We start from the raw sequence: 24,565 nt of genomic DNA on the forward strand, positions 1-24,565 counted from the left end.
CATCAGTGGGTTCACTCTTTTAGCAAAATGACTTTAATGGTGGGTGGACAGCGTTTACTCGTCGTTTCACTTGTCAACGCACACAAGCTCAGATGAGATGAGTGGTGCATACCAGTTGCAACATGACATTTCTTGTTTTTGCAAAACCCTTCATGAGCTGTAGTAGCTTTCAGAGATACTCTAAAAACTTACCGAAGTTCTGGATTTTCCAGAAGAAGGAGAAAAGAGGTGGGGTGGGGTGAAGGGGAGAGAAGTTCAGAGGCTGTGGTACATCATCACTCGGACAGACTTCTACAGTGTATCTCTAGGTAGAGCCTGCACTACTGAATGCTACCTATAGACAAACCAGCTTCAGTCACAAGGTGCTTTTAGATTTATTTATTTTTGTTCCATATTATGATGAGAATTACTGCTCTACTTTTTATCATTCAGAGAATATTAGTAGTTATGCCTCCTGCCAATTAGATATGGTAAGTACCTTTTCCTGCTTCAGGGGATGGGTTCATCCTAACGAGGGGCAAAAGGAGTGCCTTTCACATTTTTCTGCCCACAAATCCTGCTGTACAATTGACCAGACATATTTAGAGATCTGACCTGCACTATATTCTTGATTCAAACACTGCCTCGTGAGGTTCACCTTGAACAAGTCATTTATCCTCTTTATAGTTCAAATTTCCCTCAGTAAAATGAAAGCAATATTCCTTTATATCCTAAGGATACTGTGAGACTGGTGAATTCTTAGATCTTGAGTAACAGCCTATATATTTGATTAGGAATCGGTAAAAAAGAAATGTGTTAATAATTTTGGAAAACCAATCAATATTCTTGGATAATTACAAACAGAATAGAGAATGAAGGGTGAAGATGGCTGTTGCAGTAATTACTGCAGTGGTTACTCAGCCATTCCTTCCTCTGTGCCTGTTTGGGACTACAAGCCAAATTTTCAGCAATGTATTTTAAGATAAAGATAATGCTGTGAGTATTTCTGATGTTTCAATTAACAGATTGAAAAAAGGCAATAAGGTGAACTTTTTTTTTTAATTAAGTGACTTTTTTTTTTTAACCGTAGATGAAATATTTTGGTTTCAGGCTATTTTTAAAAAGTTGTGATGAGTGATCAAACCACCAAGCTAGAGCATCCTTCTAGCTCTCTCGTTGTCTGTCAAAAAACATGTGGGATTTTGGAAAAAGTGGAAGGCTTCCAACAGGAAAGGGTGGAGCATGCAGTAGCCTGGTGGTTAAAACACTCTCCTGAAATATGAAAGGTGTAGATTCGGGTCTCCTCAGGCAAAGGAGCATTTCCCTTCCACTCCATACTGAGCACTCTGAGTACGGAACCTATGGGATAAGAAGTTCTTTAAATTTTTTTAAACCAGTGCTTCCTTTATTGCTTCTATTACAAATGCAAAAAAAAAATAATCCCTAAACACATTTGTCCTGACATTTAAAAAATGCTTTTTATTCCATGAATTTGACCAGGGTTTACAAGTAGTTTTGTACACCCTAAAATTGAATTTTTCTGTGAATGTGAGTCAGAGATACCCCAAGGCCTCCAAACCCAGTTTTACCAGCATCAGCACTGTACCGTAATTAATCATGTGTCACTTTGCAAAGGAGAGTCTGCCCTGGGGAAATTGCTGCTTCCAGAAGATACAGTTCGGATGCCAGAGCAATGTGTGTGTTCTCTCTTGTTTTCTGTCTTTTCATTGATCTACCCATTGAGAGTCAACTGTGGTGATGTACAGGAGCCCTCAATCCTAGGTGTCCGGAAAGCGGAGAGACTAGGGTGTTTCCAGAGGCGAGCCTTGGGCTCTCAATTTTGTTTCTCCCTTGCTGCAGCAGGCTTGTAGTTTCAGAAAGTGTCACGAGAACCTGTTTGTCAGGTTTCCCAGGGGAGTAAGATCAAGGCCCTTGGGTTTCAGTCTTTTCAGGAGAGATGGGCTTAACCTGGATTAATCCTGCATTAAAATTTCTTTCCAGTTAAGAAAAAACAATGAGAGGGAAGATAGGGTTTGTTAGGAAACAAGTATCAGTTTAAAGAAAAAAAAAATTCAGAGCTTTATGGCAATAGATAAGATAATCTGATGCTAAATTTTCCTAAGTGTAGATACATTCATGGGTCAGGCTAGACAATCCAGCCTGAAATTATGGAAATGCCCTAAGGAACTGAGGTAACAGAATGCCATAGTCAGATTGTTCTCCCATTCAATCTATAGAAAATATAAATAAGATTCAATTTAAGTTGTTTTGATTAAAGGAAATTTAGCAAAGCTTCAGGGGAAACAGGAGGGTTTCATCCCAAAATTTTAGTTTGTATATTTAATAAAAGTCTATTTGCTAAGTAGATCAAATTCTTTTAAGAGTATGAGAGATTTTACCAGATACTAATACTGTTTTGGCTCTGTTTGTAGTATTTTCTTATTTATGTAAGCATAAGTAAGTATCAAATATTTTACATTTCAGTGGGAAAAAAAGCACGATTGTAATTAAAACTCTCATAGAAGTTAGCTTACAGGATATATGTGATCTTGGGACCCCTACAAGTATGAATGGTACCAGTGTATTCAGTCCAGGGGAGATTTACATTACATACTGATTATTTGTAGAACTGGTATTAATAAATGTGGCTTTTCCTCCTAATTTTATTTCTACCTTAACTAATAGAGTGGGAAAACTCTAAGTTTATTTTAAAAAGAAAAAAAAAATTGAATAGTATAAATGATGAAAGCCAAAGCCAAGGGTCCTTAGTTTTAATTTAGTCTAAACTTGTCAATTGGGTGAGTGCCTCAGAAATCGGTCCTTGTGGTCAGATTTTCTTTAAGTGTTTGACCTCCAAGTTTAATGACCTTCAGAAAACCCCATTCTTCTACGTTTTGTTTAATATTAAATATTTAATGTCTGTAAATATTATAAACTGCATTATAGCAGGCACTTAGAAGCCAGTCAATAAATAATCAAGTCACTGTGGTCTCCAGAGGGTAAGAAACCTTTATTATTCACCAGGATTCCACTTGAACGGTTGTTTGCTTAGCATTTCACTGGAGACAGATTCACCAGTAAAACTTGTTGACTACTCTTTTTTTTTTTTCCAAATAGATATAAAATATGTTGCCTCTTATTCTGTAAGTAATCTCTTATTCTTTCTGCTCAGTTAGCTTTTCTTTCATTAGCAATTAAGAGCTCTCAAGAAATAATGGCAAGGATGAACTGGGGTTAGATGACAAAGGAGGGAAAAAGAGACTACTATAATGAGTACAGAAGAGAGAAGAAGAACAAGATATAGATTATACAGTAGCTCATTTCTGGTGTATGTGTTATGTCCAAACACAGAGTACAACAAAAGTTTTTGAGTCTGTTTGCCCAGGTGGGCAAATACTGTCCATGCTGTCATACTTCAGTTTCAAGTCACTAGGCATAATGTAAAGGTTGATATGTCGGCTATTTAAAGTGCTTGAGATACTTCCAAATGCAATCAGGTTGTCTGATTGAACTGAAAAAAACCCTAAATATAAACATTTTAAATCACTCTTCACTTCCTTTAATATTCTTAACTAATGCATAAGTTGATTGCATGGCGTTTCAAGCCAATCTGACTGCTTTCTGCTATGATCCTGTTCTCCCTCCTTCCTTGCACTAGCTTCAGTACTGATCTCATCCTCGTTGTGCCATTTCAGGGTGCTCTGCAGCCAGAAAGCTACCTTTCTCTTATTTTCTCCCGTTTAAGTCTTACATGTTATGACCTCTGCTTGAAGCAGTATTTGAATCACGTATACTTGAAATTGCGAGCTCTGGCGGATGGGTACTGTCTTCTGCTATTTACCTATACGGGGCCTGTTCGTGTCACAACAGACCTCAGAGTTTAGTCATATTTTTTTTAACGATGAACTGTAAAAATTCACTGTCTGAAGGAGTCGTTTTCTGTGAAAGATATCAGAAACAGAAGAAATTTGTTCTCTGCCAAAAAGAAGTTGTAAACAATTTTGAAAACAATTCATGAAAATATGAAAAATATGAAACTTAAAGGATTAGGATTTGAGGACCCAGAGCAACAATTTATTAACCTAACCCCTGAAAAACAGGGGTTCAAGTAGAAATGCTGCTGCTTCCTTTATTTCGGGTAGTTTTTCTTCTTAAACACAGAAGCAAACAAACAAAAAGACTGCTGACAGCATTAGAAGATAAACAGTGACATTCTTCGGACCTTGAATTTTTTTCTTATCTTTAACTCTGCTCTGAGGATGCTATGAATGATTGCCCTTGCAGGCTTCTGTAGTAAATCAAAGTTGCTCAGCAATGAAAATTCAGCCTGCAACCCCCTTTTAGTTCCTAAAAAACCCCAGTGCAGCGTTCATATCAGTCTTCACCTATTGGATGGTTGGATCTTACTTCCAGAACTTTTCTAGTAAATATCTTATAAATATATTGACTAGTACAGAAAATTATATCTGTCAAAATCGGCATATTTTGGTTTTGACAGTCAGACTTTAGGAGCAAATGACAAATCACATAAAACAAAATTTTCTGTTTTTAAAAATTAATAAATAACAACACTAAAATAAAAAAGGTAGCAGATAGTTTTAAAAGCAACGTTTCCTCTCATTTTTGCCTAAAGATGAAGTCCTTTCCTCCGACATCCAGGACACTGAGTGTGAACAGCATGCCCTTTGTAATGCAATAAAATAGCTAGTTGTCTCTGATGCTGTTTGGAAGAGTTCAGGTTGCACAGTACCCTCATTCCATCACAGTTGCATGGAATCAATTACAATTAAATAATTAAAATCCATTGAAATCAATTGCCATATATACTAAACAATTTCATAACTTACTTGAAAAGAATAATTATTTGGAAATCTCAATAATGCTTTTTAAACTTGCTACATTTTTGTTAAAATGTGATGATTCTGAGCAGGATAATGTATTCAGTTCCACATTTTTCCTCTAATCCTATTTCAAACAGGATTTTTATTTCATGTCTCTCGTATTCTATATTAAATCATTGCTCTTCTCATTGAATTTGGATTCTACTTGAATCATCACATAGCTATGCATGTAGTTTCATCTTTTCATTCTCTCTGTCAGAAGATGGCCAGTTAAAATTTTTAAGAATATTTCATTTAAAATATTGTTCAAAAATCCAAATTGAATTCCGATAAATGAAGGAAAAATAAACTCTTTATGGTGATGGTAACATGCATTCCTATGATGCACAAAAAAAGGACTATTTTCCTTAAAAGAATTCATAAAAAGGTGAGATTTAAATGACCAAAGACAGCATAACCTGAATAAAAGGAATACCTATGACTTCAGGTAAGAGGTGATTCAGGTGGTACATGGGAGTTTGCAGTTAGGAAAAGTTAAAACTCATCATTTTATTTAGGCAGGTGATGAGGTTGTGTTCAGATGAGTAATTTACTGGGCAAGGAGAGATAGACAGAGCCTTGCCTATGAAGTTGTAATGCAGTGAAAAAGTCATGGAGGAGGAGTGTTTATTGTCTCCTATTTTAGTTCATGAATGAGCACCTAGCCTAGTACATAGGTGTTTGGCTGTGCATCTGCTATTAATCACAGCAATATAAAATTAGAATAAAGCCTTCTCAAGTGGACATGATGAAAATGTCTCATTACTTCCATAGGTACATCACTTCTAACTGTAGAAGCTTATGAACGCAAATTTACAGGAGAAAACATAGAATACAGCATCTTCAGTGACAAGGAAAGCATATTCTCCATACATCCCATTACAGGTACATTTTTCTAAGTATATATTTATTTCAAGTGTCCGTGTGTAGCTTAAAGAGCATGGTCTCTAAAATATAGCAAGTTCCTACTGCAAGACCAAGGGGTAGGTATCTTAGAGTATTACTCTCCTGTTACCACGAATAAATCATTAGTAAAACCAGGTATGTGGAGAGACCTGCGCTATTGTAAACTTGATGTGGAAAGAAATTGAACACCAGTATACCTGTTTAAAATGCTCAGTTCTGATTAACTAATGATCGCCAGGTGTTGGGAGTTGATAAACTACTGCTTTGTGATCCAAGCTGAGACTCCATCTTGTTTCTCATCATAAAGTTGCCCAAAAACTCCATAAACATAATCCTTCAAAACACTCCTAATGTAGGAAGCATTAGACCCTTGTTGAGGTTAACGCTCTTTGTTTCAGGCAAACCTTGACAAGTCTGAAAGTTACGTTTGTTTATTCTTTTGGCAATTGGATTTGCGTTCTGCAGCAGGTCTGCTTTCACCTGCTCTTCAGTCAGGAACTTCTGATGGCAGGAGAGCGGCGCGTTCCCCATGTGCATTTACGTGCTCTCATCTAAGGCGCGTAAGAGAGCATAGCTACTCTGGTTGCCTCTCGGCTCCTAAATGTCTGCAACAAAAGGGTTTGCTTTCTGAATAGCTGGAGTCTTTCTGGGATGGCACAGACAGTGTAAGCAGTTTTCCTCAGAGACAGTGTGAATAGGTTATACTCTTAACAAATGGCTTTCTCCCTGAGTTCCTGGAGGCTTTAATCACTGATTATTCTGATGTCTCCAGGCATCAAGTGCTGTACTCCTGTAAAGCTATCATGTTTGATGCTGATGGACAGTTAAAATTATTTTGTTTTGTTTAGATGAGGGGCACTTAAAGTACATAGACTTGGTTTTCAAGTCCTCCTTATTCCATTGAAATAAATCTAGAAAGATTTATCTTAAAGAACATCTTGGAGCCAGACAAGTTTATCCTCAAGAAAGTGAATCTTCTCCGATATCACCTCCAAAAAAAAAAATCAAATGGGATTTTCCTTTTTTTTATCAAGCCAGTCTGAAAAACAGTTGCATGACATTTTTAAGAGTCCCAAAAGCACTCTCTTCACAAACAGTAGTGGAATTTCTATAGCAGTAGATGTCACAAGTCTTCTTTTGAGATACTTGAACCATTGTGGTTTCTTTTGTTTCCTTTCTTCTGAAACCTTTCTTCTGTTTCTTAGGAAACATTAATCGAAGTGCAGCCTTTCAGGACTTTCTAAAAGCAGTTCTTACCTCAGCATTAATTTTGACACCAGTAACTCTCTACCCATTGTTTCTACAGCAGAAGTATTTTGAGCTATATCGATGCCCTTTCTATCTTAGGTATTCTAAACAGCCAAAGGTCTGCTCTACTTGTCTTTTCAAGCACTGATGTTAATTAACCCCATTTTGCAGAAGACTTTCTCCCATTCTAGGGGGATTTATTATATTGTAGAATTATATAAAGTATAGTGGGAAGTGACCCAAAGACATGAACCAGTCTGTCCTCTGACACAGAAAGGGAATCAGCTGTGCCTAAATCTGACGGAAGTTTTTCTGTCATGTTCTTAAAAACCTGCAGTGGTAGCAGTTCTGCAAACCCTCTCAATAGTCTGTACAAGTCTTGGCAGTTGGAAAGTTTTTATTCATATTTATCTGAATGTGTGTTGAAACAATTTAAACTTATTACTTCTTAACCTAGTAGCAATAGACGTAAGACAAAGGCAAAAAAGCTATTCTTTACATATTTGAAGACATATTTGTATTCTTTGCCTACACTTCTCTAGAATGAGCAACTCTGGTTCTTTCAGTTGTTCCTTCTAGGTGGTGTACTTCAAACTTGGTTATTTGCTCCACTCTACACTAGAGTCTTTCAGTTACTTTCTGTCATCTTGAAGTGTATTCCTTCTGCCACTGTCTATTTTGCTTTTTCTGTATACAGAATGTGATAATTTTTAAGTGTTGTGCTGAAGAGAGACCACCTGACAGCTATGAAATCTCTATATTAAAGATGCAATTCTTGAACACTGGACAGATCATAAGCAATAGCCAGTCATTGCTGCTTATCTTGGAAAATAAAAAGTAAAAAGTACTAGCTTGGATAGCCACAGTATATGGGTTCTTATGCTATCACAGGTTTGGGATATAGATATTCATGGCATCATTACTGAAAAAAACCATGCAAAACTGAATTTGAATTCTAATGAAATTAACATACAAATGAACTATGATGTTTAGATGTAATGAAGAGTTTTGAGTATATTACTGTATTACCTTTTCGTGGTTTAACCCCAGCCAGCAACTAAGCCCCACCCAGCCGCTCGCTCACTCCCCCCGGTGGGCTGGGGGAGAGAATTGGAACAGTAAAAGTGAGAAAACTCATGGGTGGAGATAAAGACAGTTTAATAGGGAAAGCAAAAGTCGCGCACGCAAGCAAAGCAAAGCAAGGAATTCATTCACTCCTTCCCATGGGCAGGCAGGTGTTCAGCCATCTCCAGGAAAGCAGGGCTCCATCATGCGTAACGGGTGCTTGGGAAGACAAATGCCATCACTCCAAACGTCCCCCCCTTCCTTCTTCTCCCCCCAGCTCTATATGCTGAGCATGACACCATATGGTATGGGATATCCCTTTGGTCAGTTGGGGTCAGCTGTCCCAGCCGTGTCCCCTCCCAGCTCCTTGTGCAGCCCCAGCCTCCTCGCTGGTGGGGTGGGGTGAGGAGCAGAAAAGGCCTTGACTCTATGTAAGCACTGCTCAGCAGGAACTAAAACATCCCTCTGTTATCAACACTGTTTCCAGCACAAATCCAAAATAATAGCCCCATACGAGCTACTGTGAAGAAAATTAACTCCATCCCAGCCAAAACCAGTACATACCTAGAACATTGAAACAATGGCCACGGATTTCCAAGGACATTTCAGGTTTAATGTGGAGATGTCTAGTTGTGGTTGTAGTCTCAATAATTTTCACTGATTATTTTTGATAGAATAACAGTTGAGGGCGGGCTCACTGCATCAGAAGGAGTCAGTGTTTTACCTGTATATCAGTCAGATACAGAAATTGATACAGCTATTGCCTGATTTGGATATAGATGGAGGGCTAGATGTAGCCACTGTCAGATGAGGGCCAAGAGTCTCTTCAGGTGAAGCTGGCTCACTCTCATATGTCAAGGAGCACACATCATGCAGCCGCTTTCTTCCTCTCTATCCCTCTACAAGTAAATCAGCTTTGTTTTAGGAAATTGCCAATGTGGCGGTTGATCAGTGAAAACTTAGCTGTCCGAGATTTGTACAGTAACTAGTGTGTGGGGGGTGAAAGATAGAGGAAGGACGTGGTGGGGAGCTTGCTGAATTCTGTCGTGTTCAATGAAGGAGACCATATATGTTAGGGACTTCATAACTGGCATTTGTGGGTGTTTTTTCCTGAATACATATGTCACATCTTGATTTTTTTTTTTTTTTTTAATTTTTATTTTAATAAACCAGGTGCAATCACAGTAAAAGAGCCAAAGTTTCTTGATTATGAAGTTAAGAATAAAATACATCTTTCAGTTTTGGCTGAAAATGGCTTGAATTCAGCGCTCTGTGGAGTGACAGTTTTGATACAGGATGTGAATGACAATGTACCTAAATTTGAGCAAAGCTGTTACAAAGCATCGGTATGGGAAGGCCAAAGTCCTAAAACAGACATCATACAGGTAAGTGGAAATATATCTTCCCAAGCCCAGTGCTGTAGTTAAAAAGAAGTTTGGTTGATCTGTTCGTGACTACAATCCTGCTAGGTCTCTTCTGGAACACTGTCTCTTAAAAACTGGGAGTGGGGTTCTTGGTGTTGCTACTACTTTGCTTGAATATCTAAAATATTTAATGACTTTTTTCTGGACTATATTTCAGATCTTTCATTCAGGTTTGTTAATTTGAAAGAGAATTCTTTATCTTCTTAATAGTTGTGCAGCTGGACTTCAAATTCTTTTTTTTTTTTTTTTTTTTTTAATTTTCTGTTTCTCTCTTCAAGTAGTTGAAAAATACCATTCAAAGCTGTGGTTCTGGTTACAATGTAGGCTGGGTCTTGTATTAATGCATCTACTGAAAGGGCTGTAGCAATAAAAAGAATACTTTCAACTCATCAGACTAGTAGAGTCAAACCCAAGTGTTCAATTTAAAATCTGATGCCTAAAGAGCAGCTTGTCTCAATTTAAATGAGCAAACACTTCTTCCTCTGAATGGATCCATTCTCTGAAAGTGTTTCCAGCTGGCCACATTAGAGCAAAAGAAGACATTAGTTGGACTAGAAGAACGCATAATTTCCTCAGTACATGTTCTTGCATTGCAAGTCAGGTCACAGTGAGGGTCATGTTAGGTACTAAAGATATTCCTCCTCTAGAGAATAAATAAATGGAAAGCTACAAATGCCTCGAGGGCAAAGTGATTAGAAACTGATGGACATTGTATTTAGAGAAACATATGTCCAGGAATGAAGAAAAATCAAAAGGCAGTCAACCCAGATGTGTAGTCAAAATTTTATGACAGAATACATTCTATTATGTTTCCTTTATTCAGTCTGACTGGTTGCCTCTGCTATGGATTGGATCCCGTACTCATTATAATGCTTGTTCAGCAACCAGAAAAAGACAAAGATGACCCTTTGAAGAGTCAGAGGAGTCTTTGAGAAACCTGTTCACTGCTGTTGAATGTTATTTATTCTTGCCTCTGCCCTTTTTATATTTTCTTGTTCATATTTTTAAAAGTAATTAATGAACTATTCTATGAAAGTTCTGAAAACCTAAGAATTTAATTATTTTATCCTTTGTCTGTTTGTATAGCAGTAAGACTTTAAGGGCCACTCCTGGACCTCTGAGAAAGTGCATTTTTATGCACTAAACAGAGACTGCATTCTAACAGCAACCTTATAGTAATATAAGCAGTGTAAAATGATTACATTCAGCCCTAGTGCTTTATGTAGCTGAATTTCAAATTACTCAGGGAAAGAATTCATGTGCATCCTATTGCAATTCATGAGCAGATTTTGTGACCTCACATGACACTCCTGTTGGGGACCAATATGATTATTCACTTAAATCTGTGCAGTCGAAAGGGAAGTAACCAGACATAGATGACTGTAGTATAAGGTTTTTCTTTCTGAAATCGCATTCTGCCATTTGCTCCCGAACAGATATTTGCAACTGACCTTGACAGTGGGCTGAATGGAGAAACTGAATACTCAATTTTATCTGGTAATGAAAATGCAACATTTCTAATTGATTCAGCACGAGGGATTTTAGCAACTAATACAGTCCTAGATCATGAAAGCACTTCATCTTACAGGTTTGTATGCAAGATTCTTATAAAAATGTATTCTTGTTTTCGTTCACTTTAACTTGAGATTGCTTATGTTACATATTTTATAGTTTTCTGTTGATATCTATTACCCATAGAGCCTGGGTGCAAGCCAGACAGCATTGAGAACAGCACTAAAGCTGCCCATTTGTACCATGGATTCTTGCATACTTCTCAAATTTAGGGGAAGAAGTATAGTCTTGTTTAATCAGTGGCACCACTTACTGATATAAGCGAGTGTGATGATTCGCTATAGGAATGATGACAGTTCCTAGATTTTAGTTTATTAAGAATTGTACAGCCATTCCCTCTCTGGAGCCATTTTTTATAAATACATAAAGACACAGAGAAAGCACTCAAACCAAATCCAAGAAACAGGGACATGTTCTGTTCTTTGATTAGAATATAGTTCAAATTTTCTTCTCCATAATCTGATAAAGATGCTTCTGTAAGCTGTTTCCATCTATAAGCTGTCTTGTACTACATATTAGTTTTTTCCTGTTTTCTAAGAAACTGTGAGTAAATATGGTCAAGTGGACATGACAATTTTTCTTTACAGGTCATGCCATAATTGGAATTAGAAAGCAAATAAATAATGCCTTGAAGAGAAAATAAGACTATGTGGTTCATTAATACATCCTTTTTATGTACTGCAGTCTCTACAAAAAGTAGATTTCTGTGTATGTGTCAGTAGAAATTACCTGGGTTTTTTTCCCATATGGTTGTGGCATCAGTTAAAGTATTTGTAAGTTTTCCTATCCTTTGGGGCTTCAAAGTTTTAAACATCCAATCAGAATTCTTATGAACGAGAATAACTTCTAGAAAACCACATCAAAAAGATCAATGGAATATGATTTTTTTTTTAAATATCAGTGTAATTTGATAATAGTGTCCTAAAGGAAATACTTTGTTTTAACTTAATATACAGAACACTTCATTTGGAGTTTGTTTTTCACTGAATCAAAAACATCAGTTCTGATTTTTAGTCATTTAAATAGCATAATACATTTTATTTGTAACTAGCACTATAAAAGAATGCCTGGAATAAATCCTTCAAAGGAAGGAAGTTTACTGTTGATGAAGCATTGAACATGTAAGCATAATAATTCTCATATCTGTCTTAACTGGTAGCCTGATTTATTTCAGTATTTATGTTGGAATTTAGCATTTTGAATTGACAGTTTGTTTGAGGAATCTGAAGCTTCATATTCCTTCTCTTTATTAATACGTTATTAATCTGTACATTGTTAGGTGAAAAGCGAATAGCAAAAGAAGCTTTCAAAACTGTTTTCCTGTTTAATTTCAAAATGTTACCATTGGTTCTTTCAAATTTGCAAGGAATTGTTTATTTTATCTAAATTGAACATTTTCATCCCCAGAAGTTCTAAGTCCTTTATAATAGGAGTTATAATGAAAGTGTTGACAGAACCTTAATTTTAATGCCTTGGCTGAGATGTTTTTATGAGAGTTTTTTCCTGAAACTTTAGAAAGTGATTATTTTTAGTAAAATATTTCCATATGTATACCTTACCAATATTCATTCTAGAAAAAATACACTTTCTATATGGAATTATACATGGTCACCGATTGAATAGTAGCCTGCAATTCAAGTTATGTGTTCTGTCGTCATCAGAAACCACAAGAACACCCAGACCAGAGCTGGTGTGGTTCAGGAATGGAAGTGCTGCAATCCACAGCTTGAGTTACAGCCTTGGTATTCCTTATTGTCGTGTGAACATTTACGAAGTAATATCTATTTGACACTTTAAACAGAAACTGTGACTTAGAAGAAAGAGGGAGAAATAAAGCATTCAGAAGATCTGCAGGGAGACCCAGAAAATATGATGCAATATGCAAACAATTGTTAATACACAAAACATTTGATTGGGATGCCAGGCTCTGACTTGTATATCCTTTCACATAGCTCGATGTTTTCTTTTGTTTGTCTGTTCCTTTTTTTAGAGCACTTGTTGAATTAGATTTAATTTTGAATTCCTTTCTCGATAATTTTTAATACTGGGGCGGGGTGAAGTCTTCCAAATAATCTTTGCTTACAATAAACATTTGCTCTTTATTGTTCTAGTTCCCACAGAGAGTAAACAGCCTTTTATTCATGTTTGTCAGGTCATTGCTTACCATTTTGTTTGCTACGTTGTTTCTGGAAATCAAAAGGTTGTTAATAGAATCTACCACCTATCCTTGTGCAGGTGTAAAATGGAAGCATACAGGCAAACTGTCTTAATCTGACAGTGAGATTCGGGTCCCACTAAAATCAGTGGGAGCTTTGCCACTGTCAAATGGTGCATGTATTCAGGTTTTTCACTTTATCACTTACATTTATAATATAATAGGGGGCCTATTCTGTATCTCTGCAGACATTTTGGCTGAATATTACTTTGGATGTTTTCATATTACCCAATTTTCACATTCCTGTTGTCCCTTTATAAACAATGAGGAGAGTCAAGTTCCTCCAAAGGATTATTTAGTACTTAAGTTTTGATTCCTGCTCTGAATTACCAGCTAGAGAAGTGTGTCTTATTTGAAAGAGTCTTGCTAGCGTGTTTAACCACCTACGTTTGGTATGAAATTGGGTGAAATGAATACAGATGAATACTTCCTTTTCTTTGTATGATTTTGTTACGTTTTTGCCACCTAGAATCTCCTGGACATTGTGTCCTGCAAGACACAAAAAATAGAACTGCAGACAGTCAACCTTACAGAAAGAAAGGTGGAATTTAAGAGTTGCAATGAGGAGCAGAAAGGGCTAATCTTTTAATTTGTAATTTTTCCCCTGCTTATAACATTGGTGGATAACTTTGTGATTTCTGACCAACAGTGGCAATTACTTCTTCCTTTAATTGTAGGTTGGTTGTACAAGCTGCTGATAAAGGAAACCCCAGGCTTTCTGCTACAAGTATTGTGAGGATACAAGTGTTAGATGTTAATGACAACACTCCAGTTGTCCAACCACTAGGTGAAGTGGAGGTCCCAGAAAGTAAGTGTGATAGTACAGCTAAGTTTTATTAAGACTGGGGTTTGTCAAACAACAATAGTGCTTTTGTAACCAAAGCCATTCTAGTAAAAAGGATAATGGATCGTATTAATTCTGAAATATAAAGGTAAATTGTGATCTACTTTTGTTCTCAGAGGCATTATTCTTAATCGAGACATTTAGAGACATTCAGAGACATTTATTCATAATCTTAAGTCTTTAAGAATAATTTGGAGCAAAACCATAGGCAATTCAGAAAGAGGAAAACAAACTCTACAGACATACATCTGTAATCTGTTCATTTGGACTGCAGTGTCATATTCTTCAGATGTCTTCAATTTCTGCTTTTCTCCAATAAAAATACTTGGTGTTAAAACCAGCATTGCTAGAAATGAGACTTTTTAAACTTAATTGTGATGAAATAAATAATTTCTGTAAATTTGAATGAAGCTTTAAAATGCTCTATAACTTGATCCAGTTGATGATCATGAAGAGGAGGACCCAGGACCTCCTGAGTTCTCATCCCAGCACACGTCTGGTATATTGTGTGACATAAGCTCAACATTTGCAGACCTTGAATCTTAAGCCCAGCATTTTGAAATATGGGCATCATATATGTGATGCATTAAGATATACAGCCAAACATTTATAAAAATTTAGGTGCTGAAATTCCAGTACTCCTGTTAACAAAAGATATCAAAGCTGTGTTTCTAGTGATTTTTTCTTAGCCTTTCCAAAATTTAGCTCCCGCTGGTAATGACAAGTATGGGAGTCATGGATGCACAGCAGTTGTAAACTACTGGCTACTTATTTAGGTTTTTGCATTCTATTTAAGAACATTTGCTTTAGGACATCACATTAAGCTTGAGGCTTAATGCCCCAGGCATGCAAACGGGGAACGGTTTAGTTTGTTAGCTCCAGGCTTTGTTAGATGGTCACTGATAGGTTCAGTTTGCAATCCCTGGTACTGTCAATTTGGCACATGAGAAAAGCTATCTGTATGCAGTTCCTCAATCACATAGGAATATACCTTGAGCTCTTAAGATTTTTGTGCCACATAGGTCTGGCTGGATGTCTCGTGTCTCTCTAGTGGCCTTCTCCTCCTCTCGAAAAGCTTCAGAATTGCAGTCCCTGGCTCTACAAAGACCAGGGGACTCTGATGCCTCAGTTAAATATTCTTGTGGAAGTTTGACACTGTTCAATAAATTCATGTCACCTAAATGCATGTAGAAAACCATGGAAGTTCCTGTTGCTGGTGAAGAAACAGTTATGGCTACACTGAATCTGGGAAAGTCTAAAGAAAACCCAAATTAAAATTGGGATAAAGCAGATGCATTTGAAGAAATCCGTAGCCTTTCTGGACATTGCTCTTATTCTAAAACACAAAGTCAAAATACACCAAAAGCTAAACCAGAAAGATTACATATATCTAAGATTCAGTATTACAAAACTGGCAAAATCTTCAGAAAGTGTAAATCATCTTTTAGCTATGACTTATTCTGAAAATTATTGTTTCAGATGCCCTGCCTGGTTTTATAGTGACTCAGGTGTCAGCAAGTGATGCGGACTCCAGGCCAGCACTTCAGTTTGATTTTATTTATGATAATAGTCCTGGAATGAAATTTGCCATCGATCAACACACTGGTGTAGTCACAGTGGTGGAACCATTAGATTTTGAAGAAATTGCTGTGTATAAGCTGAGAATCATAGTTTCAGATTCTGTACATCAAACAGAAGCAGAACTCACCATCCTTGTCTTGGACATCAATGATAACCCACCAGTGTTTACTCAGGATTCGTATCAGGTGGGAACGTGACAAATGGACAACAAACATGTGATGTCTTTCCGTATATGATGATAAATAGTAGGAGTGCTTGTTTATATTTGTCTTAAAAATGCATTTGAGCACTGAGAAGGAAAGTCTCTGTAAACTATTGAGCAGAAACAGAGCAGAGCTCTTCTGGGAAACCCCAGCCCCTTCCTAGGAATTCTGCTGAAAGGACTGAGAGAATTGTTCAGTTTTTTTGTTTGTGCAGAAGGAAAGTGGTGTGAATGCTACCTGTACTCTGTACACCATGCATTCAGCGCTAGGATTTACTGGATATAATCCAAACCAGTCTGGGGAGCAGGGTCCAGTGTTCAGAACTTACTTCTTATGAGAGAATGGCAAACAAGTTGGTACATTTATTCTGAGCCCGTTACTATGGCATGAATTTCCTCATTTTCAGTTACTCCACTCAACAGAGGTGTAGCAAATGCCCCTGTGGTAGGTTATGCACATATAGTTTGTAATGTGTAACCCTGCCTTGTAGCAATGGCACTCATCTAGGGAGTGAGGGATATGAGTTTAGGCCTCCCCGACATCCCCTACTAGACTAAGGAGGGTACAGAGCTCAGCTTTTGGACTTCTGGACAAGCATTTGGACTGCTAGACTATTGCAGAAGTCAAGTTGTCCAACAGTGTTTTGAAACAAAGCTGTTTTAGTGCCTATAGACAACTATGGGCCACTAAGATGATTAAAGGAACTGGAGGGAGCTTACCCAACCTCTCAAGGGTAGGCTGCTAAAAGGGTTTTGCCCTGACTTCATCAGCCCTGAGGCTGTGGGGCTTGGGCTAAGGCTCAGCACCTGTAATAGCTTGGAGTTAGAGTTAGGGATGGGAGAGAGAGAAAGTCTGGAGCTCCAGGTGAAGTTCGGCTGCAGTAAGGCTGCAATAAGGCTGCCATGGGACAGGTGAGGCTGCCAGAGGAGTTGTTTCCTTAGGACTTGTTTGTGTGGGGCTAGGCTGTGGGGCTTGGGCTGAGGCCCAAGAGAGCCTAGAGCATGGATCATTCAGCCTGGAGAAGAGAAGGCTCAGGGAGGATCTTACCAATGTGTGTAAATACTGGTGGGGGGAGTAAAGAAGACAGAGCCAGACTCTCCTCTGTGGTGTCCAGTGACAGGGCAAGAGGCAGTGGGCACAAACAGAAATACCGGAAATTCTGTTTAAACACCAGGAAAAACTTTTTTTTAAACTCTAACAGTGACTGAGTACTGGCACAGGTTGCTCAGAGAGGTTGTAGAGTCTCCATCCCTGGAGATATTCAAAACTCAGTTATACACAGTCATGGGCACCCTGCTCTCGGTGACCCTGCTCTGAGCAAGGGTTGGACAAGATGACCTCCGGAGGTGCCTGCCAGCCTCAGCCATTCTGCAGTCCTGTGAGCTGAGCTGTTTGCTTGACTTGGTGCTTTTTGTGTGTGGTGGATGTCCTCAGAGCCAAAAATACGAGGCATCACAGAAGACTTGGATTTAATAATGCTTCATTTAGAAATCTCAGACAGATTTGGTCAAGAAATAAGTCTAAACATTCGGCTTAGTAAAGAAATTTCAACCTCTAAGCATGTGCAGGCACAGCAGCTTAGTCACTTAGATAACTATGGGACAGACTGTAGGCACCTGTGAAACTTTCAGGTGCCTGAGTTGTCAGGATTTGTCTAAATTGCTCACTTAAACACGTAAGTTTAAATTCTGAAAAAAAAAATGCACCATTAATGCTCAAGTGAGTTTTAGACCTTGCCTTATGTTTTTCTCAACACTCATATATGTCTGCTTTTGGAGAACAGTTTAGGCAAGTATTTGCTTATGCAAGGGCTAGGAATTTTTTTGTAGATCGGAACAGACATTACAGGCAAGGTTATTAACTGATGCAAAACAGTGTAGCTCTATTGACTATGCTAACGTAAACAGCTGAGCTTCTTTCTCCTCAATCCTGATGTTTTGATGGGTTGCTTGTACAGTAAGATACATTGCTTCTTTCTGTTCAATGATGTGTGTAATTCCCTATTCATCATTGTGTAACTTTTACCCTTTTATTGTCCTTTCAAGTGTTTTCATATTTATACTTTTCATACATAGTTTCATATATATATATATGGCTATTATATACATATAATCCCTCTGTTAAAATGATTTCAACTAACACTTGAAGTTATGACAAAGCTGCTGTATCATACTGTTCAGCTGAAATTGGATTTATAAGGTGGAAGGAAACTTTGGTCACAAAAATACTGTATCTGGACTTCAAATAATGGAAGCTCTTAAGAAGGGAAAGGACTTTCTTGGTTTCCTAGATTATATGAAGAAAAAAGGGAGCATTTTGAAAAACTAAATTCTAGGAATAATCCAGTGATGATTAAGTGCTCTGGTGCTGGCATTTTCAGGGTACATGGGTTTTTTTATGGTCAATCATGTACTCCAGACGGGGACTGCAGACTGTATTCCATGTACGAAAATCAAGGTGTTTCTGAAAGCAGGGAGAAAAGCCAATTTTAGTTGCAGTCTGTTGTAGGTATTCCTTCCATTAGTGTAGTACTGAAAAAAGAGATTCAGTGATTCACTGAATTCATTGTCATAATGAACTAGAACTAGATGGATTGTACTACTGTTTAAAGTTTAGTATAAATTTGGGCTGTATTGTATGCATCGTTTTCAATATCTCAACTCTTTATAATTTTGTCCCAGAAGAAAATGGGTAAGTGAAACTTTTTCCAAAGCTGGGAACTGTGTTTGTGTTTTTCTAATAAGATCAAATGAAGGAAAACGTATTTTTTATGTTCAAAATCTTTTATTAAGCTCTATCAAAACTGTAATTTTGCTTTATATGTCAGGTGAGCTTGCCAGAGCTCATTTCTATGGATGCCAGTGTTCTGACAGTCTCTGCTGTGGACAGGGATTCGGAGCATAATGGAATGATTTCCTACAAAATCCTCTCTTCCTCTGAGGGATTTGCCATTGATCATAAGAATGGTGAGTCTGTAAGCATGGTTTATTATTTCAGCTTTTTCAGTGTAAATTGAAGAGTCATATTGCACTTCCTCACCTGTTGCTAGTGATCACTTGAGTTCTGGAAATCTTTGGTGACTAAAGTCCGCTGTATGTTTTGGCTAAATCTGCCATTATTGCTGAAGAACTGATAGCATCAAAGACCAGAGTTCTCAGTTTGTCCCTGAACCATGCACGAGGCAGCTAGTCACAAAATCCTATAGGTGCTCTTCCTCTGATGTGATTTAATAGAAAAGTTGCTGCATGTTTTGCATTGTTTCTTAACGTTTCAGCTCATGTATTAAGTTTTATTCAATTTAAGTTCATACTTACTATTTTTCAGTATAAGTTGAACCTATCATAAGGGAGCTTCTCTACAGCTTGGGCAGTATGTTTTTAAGATTGCTTCTTTGGAGAGCTTATGTTATCCTATAATCCTAAATGGAATTTAAAGGTTTTCTAAATTGAGAACATTCTCTCCAAAGTACATAATTTTCTTCAATAGTTAAGAGATTTACCATTTTAAATTTTCTGGCCTAATGTTGTAACACTCTGGGAGGTAGAAAACTGTGTGTGTGTGTCTGTATGCATGTGTACATATGATTTTTGCTAATATCAGCTTCAGAGATTACTAGATACTGCAAAAATGATATGCAACTATTGTTCAGTGTGCAAGTTCTTATCACGTATTTGCTGTTCCAGGTGTTTACATGAGGTGAATTTTTGAATGCAGTGTTTGTTGGGTGATGGTAATACAAACACTGAAAATACAAATGTCTCAGCCCGTTAAAGCTGTTTTCTGTTTTACCCATTTGTTACTCTGTATTCACCAACCTGTCTTTATCTTTGTCTAATGGTTGTTTTAAACTGTGGTCAGAAAATTGTCACACAGTGTTGTCTCTCTGGTGCTTAGCTATACACCGTGAAAAGTGAAGTAGAAGTAGATGGCTTATGAACATAGAGTCAGAATGGTTTGGGTTGGAAGGGACCTTTAAAGATCATCTAGTCCAACCCTCATGTTTAGATAAGCAATCTGAATGAAACATGTTTATATAACTTACTGGCAAACCTATCTAAATAACAAACATGCCTATAATGGTGTTACTGGATTGCAAGCAAAACAGAACTAACGACCTTCAGTAATGAACTTGCACAGCATAGCCACCTCTAATAAGGAGCCTATATTTCCTTAGCTTTATTTTGTCTCTTGTTTTCTGCAGTTGGCATGTTCAGCCTGTTATGAGGAAGAGAAATTTTTGCTAGTCTAAATGCAGTATGTGTATTTGATACTGTGTCATTGTGGGTAGGCTTTGCAGCATTAGCTGTGATTTCTTAGAGTTACTTCGGGGTGTGCAGCCATTACATTTGAGTCATTTTCAAACCCGACCGATTAGATTCAGCTTTTGGAATCACATTTACTTGCCTTAGTGAGCGTGGGTTTTTATTAATTCTGTTTTATTTTCAGGTTCAGTGTTTGCTACAGGACCAGTGACACAGCTGGAAAAGATTCCCATTATCCAGCTCCTGATAGAAGCCACAGACAGTGGCAGTCCCGCCCTGAGTGCAGTTACCTCTGTAGAGGTGCACATAGAAGATGTAAATAACTACGCCCCTCAGTTCACAAGGGTGCTGTACAATCTCAGCGTGAGCGAGGATGCTTCAGTTGGAGAAAGTGTCCTCACGTTTTCAGCCATCGACTATGATTGGACACATGAAAACACATATGTTGAATACTCTATTATTGATGGGAATTCTGACAATTTATTCTCTGTGGAAACAAGCGTCGTGGAGTCAGAAACATCGTACAAGCTTGTTGGCAATCTTGTGTTGAGCAATATTCTCGACAGGGAGACGGCTTCTTCTCACTGTTTGGTCCTCCTTGCCTCTGATCGTGGAACGCCCTCCTTGAATTCAACTGCTACTGTGCTAATAACTGTACTGGATGTTAACGATAATCCTCCAGTATTTAGCAGCCCGGAGTACCATATTCATGTCAAAGAAAGCATCCCTGTAGGTAGTCACATCACTGAAGTTTCAGCAGATGACTGCGATACAGGCACTAACGCAGAGATCACTTACGCTATGATCTCTGGAAATGACAGGGGACACTTTCGCTTGGATGGGAAAACGGGATCAGTGGTTTTGATGAAAAAGCTGGATTATGAGGATACCATTAAATTCACTTTGATCATCCAAGCCACAGATGGAGGAGCTGATGTAAAAAATGTGGCTTTTTCTGTTGTTCTTGTTAGCGTCCTGGATGACAATGATTATGCCCCACTGTTTTTGTTTCCCAGCCTGAGCTGCACTGTTGGTGAAAATCTGCCTACCTTTTCTTTTGTGTGCACTGTTAATGCACTGGATTTTGATAAAGGCTCCTATGGCCACCTGACGTACTCCATCCAGTCTTCGTGTTTGGCTCATCGTGAAGCTCCTAGAGACCATGACATGTTCTTCATTGATCCTTTGACAGGAGATATTCATACAAAGCAAATGTTTGACTACGAAAGTCAGAATAGGTACTGTCTCATAATCCAAGCAAAAGACAAAGGTGACTCACTGGCCACCGTTACAGTTCAGGTAGATATTGAGGGGAGAGATGAATTTGACCCAGTGTTTACACAAGATCAGTATTTCTTTAACCTCCCTGAGAAGAACGAAGCAGGCCAGTTGCTTGGCAGAGTGACAGCATCAGACGGCGATGGTGGACTGGACGGTGTCGTTCATTACTCCCTGCTAAAAACTTCTCCATTCTTTTCTGTGAATCAAACCAGTGGTGGTATTTATTTGTCTCAGACTGTTCACAGAAACAAAAATGGCAGCAAAAGGAATGATGACACCCTGGAATTGTTGGTAAGAGCTCATAGCCCCAAAATTGAATCAAAGTTCACAGTATGCACTGTTTTGGTAAATGTTTCCAATTCTCCTGAGAGTTATCCCACGGTGTCAGCATACAGCCTGACCATTAGCGTTTCGGTCTCCTCGATAGTGTTCCTACTGCTTGCGGTCAGTCTTATTGCGCTTATTCTGAGACATAAGCGGAAGGATCTGATGAACTCTTGTGTGAAAAAAGAAACAGTATCCTCCTCAGCTACTGATGCGAATTCAGCCAGTGAAGATAAGGACTGCCAGAAAGTCCAAAGTACTGAGAGCAGTATGCTTCCCATGGGTGCCATAGCAGAATGGCTGAGCTTAGCAGGTATCAGAGAGGGGAAGGATGGTGGTGTCCCCTGCAGGCATTCAGACTCCAGTGGCCACGGTTCTGCCATAGGAGAAACTGCAGAGGACGAGGAAATCAAAAGGATCAATGAACATCCTTGCAGAAAGAGTGTCGGCTCAGCGCTGAGCGAGCGCGGCTCACGGGTGCCAGATTCGGGGATTCCAAGAGAGTCTGATCAGCTCTCCTGCCAGTCTGGAGAAACGGATGTCGTGGCTACCATGCAAAGCATGGAGAGCATGCAGGCCCTTAAAGGAGAAAGCGGAGAAGCAGCCTGTGACACAGCCTATGCACATAACAAAACGTTGTCTCATACACTTAAGAAAATTGGAATAAAAGAGAAAGACATAATGACAGACCTCACAAGAGAATATGTCTTGATGTCAGATAGGCAGGACGCTGGGTATGATTCGCTTGCAACTCTTGGCACCTCTGATGAGGATCTCAGAGGTGGTTATAACTGGGATTATGTGCTCAGCTGGGAACCCAGATTTCAACCTCTTGCCTCAGTGTTTAATGATATTGCAAAACTGAAAGATGAAAGCGTACACATTCATAGCTTCCCTAAGGAGAAGAAATCTCTTGTTTTCCCTCCTCCCTTGATAACATCAGTAGCTCAGCCTGGCATAAGGACAGTGCCACCACGAATGCCAAATATAATATCAGGGCAAGCATTTAAAAAATACCCTCGTTCTCCACTTATCCATGACCTTGGGTACCCTCCACCAACCATGACCCCCAGTTTTTCTCCTTCTCTCTCTTTACTTACCTTGCAAACGCCTACTGCTTCTCCAGTAATGTCTAATGGGAGAATGATAGGAACATGTCTTATTGATCCAAGCCATGAACTTGCAACAGAGGAAGAAATTCAGGTCTAGGTTATTAACTGACAGTAGTTTATGGTAAAAAATATGGCTTAAAATGTATTTTATTATTGTTTAACAAGCAAAATATGCCTGTCAGAGCTGTATCACTACTATTCTTTCTGTTTTCATGAGCTGGAAAAGTTGAAATAGCCACAGACCTGGTAACTATCCATTTTGTTCTTCCCAGCATACACTGTAAGTCCATGAGGCTTCTCCTCTTACAGCTCCCGACAACTGTGGTTTCCTATGTAAATCACACAGCCAGGTGCCTGATAACCAACTTGACCGATTTTACTGTTTTTCTCATAAAATATGTCAATAAGAAATAAATGGTAGTAATTCTTTACTGTGGAAAAGCTTTATTATCATACTGGTGGGTTCTGACCGCTTCTGTGGCGGTACTAGAAGAGGATACTAGTGGAATGTGTAAGTACGGCAGGTTTGGGCGTGGGGAAAGAATAAAGCAAGGGTTCCTGATGAGCTCTTTCTCGAGTGTTTGCCCAGACTTCCCACATCTCAGCCCCTCGGTCCCAACAACCTGTTGGGCCTGGTGCAGTTTCATTATCTGCCATGGCTCCCCGGCAGGCTTTATTAGCTCTCTGTGTGCTGTGGAATCCCACTTAGCAGTTTCTGTGCACCTTTCATTTGTCTCCTGGTGTAAAGCCAGCAAGTCATGATTATCTGAATAATAACGGGTCACCCTTGGAAAACAGAATAACCAGTGGTAAGATAAAAGCAACCATCTTCTCTATTACTAGATCTAAAATAGATACCTGTTGTCTTTCTGTCCTATTACAGAAGCTGTCCTGGTCCCCAGGCAGCTGTAGGGATGGACAGTGTTACAGTTCTGAAGGTCTTGTATGCCTCCACCCTCGTCTTTGGTCCTGTGCTGGGCATATCTCTGCAAGACCAGATAATCTGGCCTTGTTCGTTGTATGTATCATACATATGGCATTTTGTGTATGTATGTATATCCAGACACATACACATGCCTATACTGCTGTGTATGCTTGTATATTGTATCGGATCAATAAAATACACAGAAAATACATCTAGAGTAACTCTGGTTTCTCTTCACTGTATATTTAAAAGTCTTTTGCATCATGTGTATTAAAACTGGGCTATAGGGAAGGGTCTAATTGGTGCTCGGGAATGTGTTACAAGTTGTACGTGTACAGAGGTATATATTGTACAGGTCATAACAGGTGGAGGAAAAGCATACGGTGTGGTTAGATTGAGTGGTCTCGTGGGATCAGCATCATGTGTGGAGTAGCTTTTGTCGTTTCCTCGGTCATGCATATCAAGATTTGCATCCTGTGGGCTCATAACCCGTCTTTGAATAAGATCCTGTTTCTAAGGCTGCACCTGCACTGTACTATCATGCAAGAGGATCCATGCTGCTATGCAAGAGTGCTTCTTTTAAAGCTGGCATTTGTTCTTTGTACTGCTGTGGAGTATGAAACAAGACGTAGCTTAGGAATTCATTGGGATAGACAAATGTTACTAAGAAAGGAGACAGAATGATAAGTTTTATAGTCTGACAAAAACCTGTGCCAGGAAGAGGAAAGCAAAGAGGAGGAGTCA

The 24,565-nt window shown here is 38.6% G+C and overlaps 1 protein-coding gene across 1 annotated transcript in view; it reads left to right on the forward strand.

The window, feature by feature from the left end:
* The window catches only part of DCHS2 (dachsous cadherin-related 2), a 122,286-nt gene extending 99,293 nt beyond the window's left edge, over window positions 1-22,993 (forward strand). The window contains exons 14-20 of the mRNA XM_075500499.1: window positions 5,634-5,744; window positions 9,252-9,463; window positions 10,939-11,090; window positions 13,967-14,097; window positions 15,613-15,899; window positions 18,745-18,883; window positions 20,364-22,993. Coding sequence (XP_075356614.1) covers window positions 5,634-5,744; window positions 9,252-9,463; window positions 10,939-11,090; window positions 13,967-14,097; window positions 15,613-15,899; window positions 18,745-18,883; window positions 20,364-22,993 — 3,662 coding nt within the window. The remainder of the gene's footprint in view (window positions 1-5,633; window positions 5,745-9,251; window positions 9,464-10,938; window positions 11,091-13,966; window positions 14,098-15,612; window positions 15,900-18,744; window positions 18,884-20,363) is intronic.
* Window positions 22,994-24,565: the final 1,572 nt, after the last annotated feature.

Source organism: Mycteria americana, chromosome 4 (assembly GCF_035582795.1).
Source record: "Mycteria americana isolate JAX WOST 10 ecotype Jacksonville Zoo and Gardens chromosome 4, USCA_MyAme_1.0, whole genome shotgun sequence".
Lineage (NCBI taxonomy): Eukaryota > Metazoa > Chordata > Aves > Ciconiiformes > Ciconiidae > Mycteria > Mycteria americana.